Genomic DNA, 10,516 nt, shown 5'->3' with positions numbered 1-10,516 from the left:
TACTTAAGTACATTTTATGTCAGAAATTAAGTAGAAAATAAATCTGACGCTTTAAGACTTTTACTCAAGTAATATTCTTAGAGAAGACTAACTTTTACCAAGGTAATTTTATGATAAGATACATATACTTTTACTCAAGTATCACTTTAAGGTACTTTATACAACACTGGCTGTGCCCACCATTGGGAAAATGTTTCCATAGAAGTGCTCCTAAATGTACAGGAAGTGCTACAGTCAGCTGCTGCTGTGATTACAAATAACCAAAGAAGTCTGTGTTACTTAGTCCTAGCCTTCCTTGAAGTAAGGCTAAGACTTTTACAAATTATAAAGTTTTATCTCAATATCTGTAAAACTGACATTTATGAGTTTGCTAAAGCTAGTTAACTGTAGCGGATTAGACCCTAAATGTTGTGGAGGTCCATCGGTTTGGTGGCTAAGATGTCTGTTTTAATTTAAACCATATTTTAATGTATTTGATTAATAACTTGATCCATTTTGACATCTACAAATAAATAAATAAAATGAAATAAATCAGCCAAGGATCGACATGTTCCTAAAACATTCGGAGTCAGAACGGAGCACTGAAGAAGCTGACTGGTCCACTTTTCCTTCAGCTCATTTCACAACTGTTTCATGTTTTACTTCAGTAAATTCTTTAACGTAAATCAACATTTGACCAAATTTTGGACATGAGGTCATGAAGTAAAACGGATAAATCATCTGGAGGTGAACTCAATCTGTTTTTTTTCTTCTATTTGAAAATAAATCTCATTTAAAAACAGTCCTGATCTGATGTTTCCCTGAAAGGTTGAACAAGCTGAAGGAGTTCCAGTTGGAACATTGTCCTCTGGCGCCCTCTGTTGGCTAGAATTTATATCAAATAATCAATTCAACAAGATGAGGCTTTAAAACTGTAGTGATTTATTTCATGCTAAAAGCTCAATCAATAAATATAAACAAACTGTAATAAATATAAATCAGTCAGAAAAAATAAAAAAAACAACAAACCAGCAGAAGAACTCAAGTATTAATAGAAACGTGGAGTTTAATTCATCAGTGATTCGACCGGCAGAGGAATCTGATATGGAGATTATTAGATTAACTGTTTCGTCGTTAGAGACGTAAATACATTCATTTCAAAATAATCTGACGATAATCCAGAACAGAAATGATGAAAATGTTCAGCAGGAGTTTGATGATTCAGTTTGATCTCAGCAAGAAACGACAGGAGTGTTTTTATAAACTGAAAATAACTTTTAAGAGCTAAAGAGCACGAGACGGGAAAATGTTTCCTTCCAGCGTCGAGTCCAATAATCCGAAGGTTCTGAAATGTTTTACAGGAACTGAAATCCAGAGAACAAACCATTTGATTTGTTTACATCTAAAGATCAGGATGCATGAGGGGGAAATAAAGTGCAGAAAACGTCCCGCACCTGCAACAACACTTTGGTTTACCTTCACTCACACACACACACACACACACACACACACCTGACATATTAATGGTAAAAAAATGTCCTCATTCAGCAGTCAGCACACCTGGAGTTGCAGAGTTTTGACATCGTGATTAATCCATAAATCGTACCCTCGAGATTAAAAAAATCAGTTTACAGTTTTAGGAAATCTGTCAGAAAAACAAGCAGATCTGAAATAAACAAGTCGATAACGGATTAAAAAAAAATAAAATAAAAAAAAAACATTAACCGAAGTCCAGGAATTCATACCAAAGTGTCGCAGTTTCATCTATGTACGGTTCATCCTTTCAAAATAAAACAAAACAAAAAAATTCAGGTGTTTTTATTTACTAAATAAAAAAAATGACAACTGCTAAATTAATAAAGGCTACTTTGTTATTTTAATGTTTAAATCTTACCATGAACAAAGTTATTTAAGTTATTTAGTGAATCTTTAGAACCGTTTCTGGTTTTAATCCGTCTTTCTATAAAACAACCGTTGATTTTATTTTGGATTTGGACTGAAACAAAAATCACACTGTGATTTTATCAATTAAATTCTTTTTACATTTTTACGTTCAGGTTTTTAAAAACAGAAAAAGAAAACATTTTTGAATTCAGATTATTTTCTTTTTGCGATTTTATTTTGAAAAGGAAAAAAAAGCAAAGAACGAACCGTACGCAGTTCCTCTTTATGTAAAATAAACCTCAGCTGGATTTAAAAGCATCAAAAGGTCCACTTCTTCTAAAGGAGGACTGGTCTGTGTCCACGTCCTCAGAGGACAGACACATCTGTCCACACATCAGTGTTAACACAACACGCAGCTCCTTATAAAGTGTCGTCCAGGAAGAGACGTGACACAATCTGAACGAGACCAGTTTTCTGTCCTTTGAGATTAACTGAACAGATTCTTAATCTGAGAAAAACCTAGAAATTTGTGAGACTTTTTTTACGTGACGAAAACCAGAAGTCTCAAAAAATAAAAAAAATAAATGTCTCAGGTGCAAACCCTCCCCCCAAAAAAACTATTTAAAAACAATTTTTGATTGAATTTATCGAACAGAGAAAAAGGGGCGGAGTTAATAAGAATTCTTCTTCTACCTTTCATTTCATTTCATTTATGATTTGTATTTTTATTGTGTATTGAATTTATGTTGTTTTTAAAGAAATGAATAAACTTAAAAAAAAAACTGGAGACATTTTAAAGATTAAAAGTTTAGACGGATGAACCGGGTCTCACGTTGTCATGGTAACAGCTGTGGCTTCCATTGGTTTTGAGTTTTTAAAACATTTTTTACATCTCAAAGTTGATCAAGTTCACAACAAGCGTTTGGTTCATTTAAACTTTATGAAAAAAATAAAAATTATTTTTTTTACTTTGATCTGATGCTTTTCCTATTTTACATAAATGACCTTCCAAAAATATTGAAGTATTCAAATATTTTAATGTATGCTGATGATACTGTTCTTTTTTTGTCTGATTTCAATACTGAATCTATTAATAGTCAGTTACAAGCAGATCTTCAGACATTTCATTAATGTTAAAAAACTGTGTGCATGTATTTTTCCTCACCCAGGAGACATTTCAGTATAACAAATCAACTCACTTTTTTAAACAAACCTCTTGATATTGTCACTACCTACAAATATCTTGGAATTACTTTGGATTCTCATTTGACTTATCGTTATCTTGTACAAGTCTTAACCACTAAGTTGAAACAGAAATTATACGTTTATTCAAAAATTAGATCCAATCTGACATCTTCTGTTTCAAATATCTATCTTCATGCCATTAAACTCTCAACCATGTCGTACTGTTTACCTGTTTGGTTTCTTACAACAAATGAAATCTTAGAACCCATAGTTAGGCTCTACAACAGGGCCTACAAAATTCATAAAAAACTTCCTGGTTGGACTCATCACTGTACAGTTTTTTCATTGTCTGATGCCTTGACTTTTCAGAATTATGTTTTGTATAGTGGTATTAATTTATATTTTCAGATCTTCCAAGGTGCCAATTATGGAACTCTCTGTGCATTGCTGCCCAAATCAAATTCTGGAAGTGGTCATTCAACTAGATCTGTTACAAAAGGACAACTGATATTACCAACTTTTAAAAACTGTTACGGCCAGAGGTCTTTCTTCTATGTTTATACTAAAGCATGGAATGACATTCCTCAAAACATAAAGTCCATTTCAAAACTACAGCCCTTTAAGAAGAATCTTGTCTGCCATCTGCTGGACACTTTTTGTTGTGCTCATATTTAGACGTCCTATTTTGCAAATGCTGCCTTTTTGAAATTTGGTATGCTTGTTTGTCTTTGTGTCTATGGTGTATAATGATGTGATTGTGATGCTGTAATTCTGAGTGTTTTATGTGCTGCAGAACAGGAACCTGCTGTAAAACAGCAATTATGCTGAGTCAGGCTTGATTTTTAATAATATTTTCCTGTTAAATKAATAAATCAAATCAAATCAAATCAATCTTTATCTGAGGACTTTTAAGGCTTCTTATACAAGCAAACAGCTGAAGGTTTAAACACTGATTTTAAACTGCCTGTGACATCAAATTTCTGTAATAAATGTGAATGTGTTTTTGGAGCGAGAACATTGATAACATGTTGCAAAACATATTTCACTCTGTTGAGACGAACAGTTGTTGAGATATTTGAATGTGAAGAAACAGGAAGTGATGTCAAAGGGAAATGTCTGAATGTAAACAGAGCGATGCTACAGTAAATAAATAATCTCTTGTTTCTTTAGATTATTTTTGAGTCACTATCAGAGTGGAAGAAGAGTTTAAATGATTGTTTCATTAAACAAAGACTAGAGAGTTTATTTTATTAAAGAGTTCCCTTTGATGTCACTTCCTGTTTGACTTTTCTGAGCCAAATTCTAGAGAAAATATGCCAGTTATGAGACAAAATGGGTAAAATCATGTGTACTATGCTAGTTTTCTTAAATATAAATGTTTTCTTTGACTTTTTGTATTTGAAGGTTAAGCATGTCACAGACCCTTTAATATTTTTATAGAGTTTTTAATAAAACTTTGATTTATTTCTTTAAAATACGCCGTCACCTCCCGACTCGGATGTTTAGAAGCTTTTATGTCCAATAAAAGTTTAAAGATCAAAGAAGCAGCTCGACTTTGATTTATCTGCTTTTCAGGTAAATCCACGTCATGGACTTTCAAACAAGAAAAAAAACAACTAAAACGTTAATATTGTGACGGTGGGTCTGGTTTGTTGTTTGGATCCGGTTCTGTTTGCTGCTTTTGTTTCTACGTTCCAGGAAAAGTGAGAGTTTTTAAACTGGAATCAAAAAAACCTGAGGAAGTTAGAAAAAAGAAGCGAGAACAACGTTACAATCAGTTACATCAGCTTGTTTTTCTGATTCTTTCCACTCTGATGAGGAACAAAAGCACCGGGGGGGACGGAGGGGTGCTTCTGCAGACGTCTTTAGAGGAACAAGTTAAAAAATCCTGAAGGCAAGCGTCGACACGGTTCTGGTCTCACCATAAACAAACTGTGCAGCGTGTTTACGCTCGTTAAGGCCAGCTCGTTAGGAGGGGCCGTCCTGGTGACGTCACAGGGAAATGTTTTGGTTTTAAGACGAGCAGAAGGTTTTTTTCTGCTTTTAAAGATAAAAATCAGTAGAACTTGTCGTCGATGCGGAAGTGCGGCCGGCTGACGTCGTCCGGGTTCAGGAAGACGGAGATGGACTTGCCGGGGTTCTCGGTGACCAGCTGCTGCAGCCGCTGGGCCAGCTTGTCCTCCGACGGTGAGATGATGCCGTTGCTGGGCTGGTGCCCCGGAGAGCCGTGACCGTTGGCCGTCAGCTCCTTCTTCAGCCGGCCCGCCTGCCGCGCCTGGTCCACGGCGGCGCGCAGGTGCTCGCCGGGGTCCGAGCGCACGTGGGCCAGCTTACGGGCCACCAGCAGGGCCTGGCCGTCGCTCAGCTGCTCCAGCATGTTGCACTGCGGCAGGAAGTAGTTGGGACAGTTCTTACCCAGGATGCAGTGGGCCAGGTCGTCCAGCAGGCCCAGGAGGAGGCGGCCGGGGGTGTCCGGGTCGGGGCAGGACAGGTAGGCGAGGGGCAGCCGGTCGCAGGCCCAGAACAGGAGGGTGCGCAGGTGGTAGAGGCTGAGGCCGGTCCGGGGTCGGGCCAGGATCCGGGCCAGGATGGCCTTGGCTGCTTGGAAGGCCTGAGCCATGGGGAAGGGGATGCACTTCTTCAGCTGCACCTGGTCCAGACAGGCAGGGGGCGGGGTTAGAGGGACAGGACCTGAACAGGAAGCAAGAAGAAGAAGAAGAAGAAGAGTCCTCACCTCGCTCCGGGAGAACACCAGCCTCCACTCCCGGTCGGGCCGGCCCCCCAGCGGGGAGCAGCAGGGCAGCAGGTAGAACCCGGAGATGGCCTCTTCCTCTGTGATCTTACCGTCCCAGAAGTGGTTGGCGGTGAGCCAGCCCTGGGCCACGGCGGGCCAGCCCCGGAACGACACCACGGGCAGGAGGTCGTACAGAACCCGACTGGACCCGGCCTGGAACAGACACTGCCTTTAGAACAGAGCGGCTGCGGTCCGAGTGCCGAGGCTCCGCCTCCGTACCTGCAGGATGATGGTGGTCAGGGGTCCGTTACGCTCCAGGCGCTCGGGGGAGGGGATTCCTCGCTGGGGGCTGCGCCTCAGCTCCTCCACCGCTTCGCTCACGACCCCCCAGAACCAGTCGGTCACCAGGGTGGGAGAGAAGTAGCAACCGTCCAGAGACTGAGGAGAGGCCAGCGAGGGCAGAGAGCCTTTACCTTCAAAAGAAAAGATGGATGAAGCCTGGTGTCTAACATCAAACATTTATACAAACACTGCAGGCTCGTTACTTTTTATACAGAAAATATATGTTATTTAAGACACAAAGCATTCTGGGTAAATGAGGAGAACATCAGCTTAGCCTGTTAGCTTTAGCGTTAGCCCCCGAGCTAATATATAACTTGGCACGAAAAGTAAAGAAATGAGTGTTTGGTAGATTATTAGTATCGATGCTTCTTGGTAATAAATCTTACATCGTTGTAAAGTCTGTTAATTTCTTATTTAAATGGTGCCACATTTGTAAGGAACATGCATTTGCGGGATGAGCAGTAGAGCTGAGTACGTGGGTTGCACACATGTAAGATTTGCCAAATCCTACAGTAAATGACAATGTTGAAAAGAAATATTTACCAATTAATTCTTCATATGTTCATTCATTTTTTTAATTTTATGAATTTATTGATAAATTTTCTTTTTTCCTTTTAATTTTTTTTGTATGCCCTAAACAACCACAAACTTCCTGAATTATTGTAGAAAGTATTTGGCAATAAATGGCATTAGGTCCTGAGCTAATAATATAGCTTGAAAGCTAACACTACAAATATTTTAATCATATGTAACGTTAGCTCTTGTCCTAATAAATATAGCTTGAAAGTTAACGCTACACATTTTTTTACACAAATGAAGTGTTAGCTCCTGAGCTAATGATGTAAATTGGGAGTTAATGCTACATTTATTTTTTTATATATGTAGCGTTAGCTCTTGAGCTAATAATATAGCTCGAAAGCTAATACTACGTATTTTTTATATATGTAGCGTTAGCTCCTGTGCTAATATAGTTCGAAAGCTAATGCTACATATTTTTTATTTATATGTAGCATTAGCTCTTGAGCTAATAATATAGTTCAAAAGCTAACGCTACATAATTTTTTTATATATGTGTAGCGATAGCTCCTGAGCTAATAATATAACTCTGGAGTTAATGCTACATATTTTTAATATTTATTTAACATTAACTCCTGAGCTAATAATATAGCTCAAAAGCTAACACTACAAATATTTTAATCATATATGTAACGTTACTTCCTGAGCTAATAATACAGCTTGAAAGCTAATGCTACACTTTTTTTTTTACACAAATGAAGTGTTAGATCCTGAGCTAATAATATAACTCTGGAGTTAATGCTACATATTTTTAATATTTATTTAACATTAACTCCTGAGCTAATAATATAGCTCAAAAGCTAACACTACAAATATTTTAATCATATATGTAACGTTACTTCCTGAGCTAATAATACAGCTTGAAAGCTAATGCTACACTTTTTTTTACACAAATGAAGCGATAGCTCCTGAGCTAATAATATAACTCTGGAGTTAATGCTACACATTTTTAATATTTATTTAACATTAACTCCTGAGCTAATAATATAGCTCAAAAGCTAACACTACAAATATTTTAATCATATATGTAACGTTAGCTCCTGAGCTAATAATACAGCTTGAAAGCTAATGCTACACTTTTTTTTTTACACAAATGAAGTGTTAGATCCTGAGCTAATAATGTAAATTGGGAGTTAACGCTACATTTATTTATTTTTTATATATGTAGCGTTAGCTCTTGAGCTAATAATATAGCTCGAAAGCTAATACTACGTATTTTTTTATATATGTAGCGTTAGCTCCTGCGCTAATATAGTTCGAAAGCTAATGCTACATACTTTTTATTTATATGTAGCATGAGCTCTTGAGCTAATATTATAGTTTGAAAGCTAACGCTACATAATTTTTTTATATATATGTAGCGATAGCTCCTGAGCTAATAATATAACTCGGGAGTTAATGCTACATATTTTTCTTTGTCTTTTTTTTAATTTAACATTTATGAGGCTTGTTGCTAGCTCGCCAAAGAGTGAGTAAATTAGTTGATGCGTTTCCTCTGCCTACATCTCCCAGAATGCTGTGCGGTTCTTGATACTGGATGTATTTTCTATTGATTATATATCATTATTTTACAGCCCAGCCCTAAATAATCATGCAATGCTTTAATTAATTAGAATCTGTTTCTGATTCATGTGTCACAAAGAACAACCTTTTTTAGAGCAGTGAAACAACATTAAGGCAAACATGTGACAATAGTTCATTAGTCTTTTGTGTCTGAGCACTTGGTCTGAATAAATCCTCTCATCCTGCCTCGACCAGCAGTGGAACACCCCGAGGAAAATGTTCAAAAGCATCCAGAAAAATTTGTCGAAGCTTCTTTAGAAAATTAAAGCGATTCATATCAATAAATGTCATTACTCCTGCCGCTCTGGGAAGCTTCACTCACCAGCGTGTGGTAGATTGATTTTGTGGAGTAATCTGCGAACTGCTGCGTTATCGTACACTTTCTGACGACTTAGTTGGGCTCAGAAATGTTTGTGTTTTTTATCTGAGGAGGATTATTAGAAAGAACAGCCTCTCTGCTGCGAGCCGCCGGGCTAAATTACATCATGCATCAAATCACCTGAAGAAAACCAGGAAGTCTCTCTGCTCTGCAGCAGCAGCAGAGAGACTCTCTCATGTCTGCATTCATCAGTTTTTATGTTTTTAAGTTATCTGGCTGTTCTACTCACCCATCTCCTCCTCCTCCTCGTCCTCCTCCTCCTCAGCAGGAAGCCCGTTCTCCTCCTGGCAGCAGACGCTCCAGCGGGACAGGACGTTGGAGTCGCAGAGGCGGAGGCTGAGCCACGAGTGGCACGGCGGCGAGTGCCTCATGTCCAGGGTGACCGGCTGGTTCCGGTCGTGGAGCTTCAGGGCCGGCACCAGCAGGGTGAAGTCCAGGTCAAAGTCGGCCCCTTTGGCGTACTCCCCCAGCTCCTCGGGGTTCAGGTCCAGGACCCCCTCTCGGGCTCCGCCTGACAGCAGCAGGTACTCGTTGGCCACCGGGAGGCGCTGGTCGACCTTCTGGACCAAACCTGGCAGAGATGAAGAGGAACGGGTTAAACCAGCCGAACCTTGACAGCTGAAGAACCCTGCTGATGGAGCTGAAACTGAGATTTTATAGCTGAAAGAAGCAGAGCATTAGGTAAAGGCTAAAAGAAATGTTAGCTAAGCTAAACGAAGCAGAAGGCTACAGGCAGTGAAACAGAAGCTACTACCTACAAATACAAAAAGACTAGCTAAAAGTGACAAAAACACAGCTAAAGACTAAGAAAATGTTACTTAAAAGTAGAAAAAGGCTAAATGTTTTAAAAGCCCAAAGCTAAAGAAATCAAAAGGAAAGCTAAAAGACGCAAGTAATAAAACGAGAGCTAAAAATCAGAATGGGAGCTAAAAAGCTAAAAAGTATTAACACATAAGCTAAAAGCCTAAATTAAAAAGGTAAGCGGATACAGAAGGCTAGCTAAAAGCAAAATTTAGCAAAAGGCTAACAGAAAGCTATGAAATGAAAATGCTAACTAAAAGTAGAGAAAGGCTAAATGTATTAAAAAGCCCAAAGCTAAAGGAATCAAAAGGAAAGGTAAAAGATTAAAGTAACAAAACGCAAGATAAAAATCGGAATGGGAGCTAAAATGCTAAACGTATCAATACGCTAGCTAAAAGCCAAATTTAGCAAAAGATAAATAAGCGTACAACTGGCTAGCCAAAAGCAAAATGTAGCAAAAGGCTAGTAAAAAAGCTAAGTAAGAAAAGGCTAGCTAAGAGTGCTAATTGTATAAAAAAGTTTAAAGGAATCAGAAGGGTAGCTAAAAGCTAAAAATAAAACTAAAGCTAAAAACACAAAATAAACTAAAAGGCTAAAGTAGCTAAAGTTTAGCTAAAAGTAAAAGTAGCAAAAAAAGCCAGCTTTAGTGGCACTCTTAGCTAGTGTTTGCTAAGAGTAAAAATAAATTGTAGCAAAATGCTAGCAACAAGCTGAAGGTAACAAAACCCAAGCAAAAAAAATCCAAACAGGAGCTAAAAGACTGAAAGTAGCAAAGTTGAGATATAAGTAGCAAAAGGCCATCTTAAAAGTGGCACTCTTTTAATTAGCGTTTTGCTAAGTGTAGCAAAACATTAGCTAAAAACTAAAAGTAGCAAAAGGCTATGACACTTTATCTAAGCAGAGCTGGATGATTGGAACTTTATTTTATTTATCTGTATATTTATACAATTATCTACCTATGGATCTTTGTATTTTCTACTTTGTACATTTTTTCTTTTCTGTTTTTACTCCTTTATTTTAAATTTGTTTTTCTCTTTTTAATACCCTGAGTGCAATAAAAGGTGGGTAGGCGG

At 38.0% G+C, this 10,516-nt stretch overlaps 1 protein-coding gene across 1 annotated transcript; it reads right to left on the bottom strand.

The window, feature by feature from the left end:
- Nucleotides 1-4,477: 4,477 nt before the first annotated feature.
- On the bottom strand, nucleotides 4,478-9,213 carry tmem102 (transmembrane protein 102; the record flags this gene model as incomplete). The annotated part of the gene is given in 4 exon segments (XM_014034687.1): nucleotides 4,478-5,698; nucleotides 5,783-5,995; nucleotides 6,062-6,255; nucleotides 8,872-9,213. Coding segments are annotated over 4 exon segments (1,343 nt in total), but the record flags the coding sequence as incomplete, so codon positions are not given.
- Between the last annotated feature and the right edge of the window lie 1,303 nt (nucleotides 9,214-10,516).

This window comes from Austrofundulus limnaeus, unplaced genomic scaffold (assembly GCF_001266775.1).
Source record: "Austrofundulus limnaeus strain Quisiro unplaced genomic scaffold, Austrofundulus_limnaeus-1.0 Scaffold2234, whole genome shotgun sequence".
Classification (NCBI taxonomy): domain Eukaryota; kingdom Metazoa; phylum Chordata; class Actinopteri; order Cyprinodontiformes; family Rivulidae; genus Austrofundulus; species Austrofundulus limnaeus.
The sequence above is the reverse complement of the archived record's forward strand: the minus strand, read 5'-3'. Positions and strand labels throughout refer to the sequence as shown.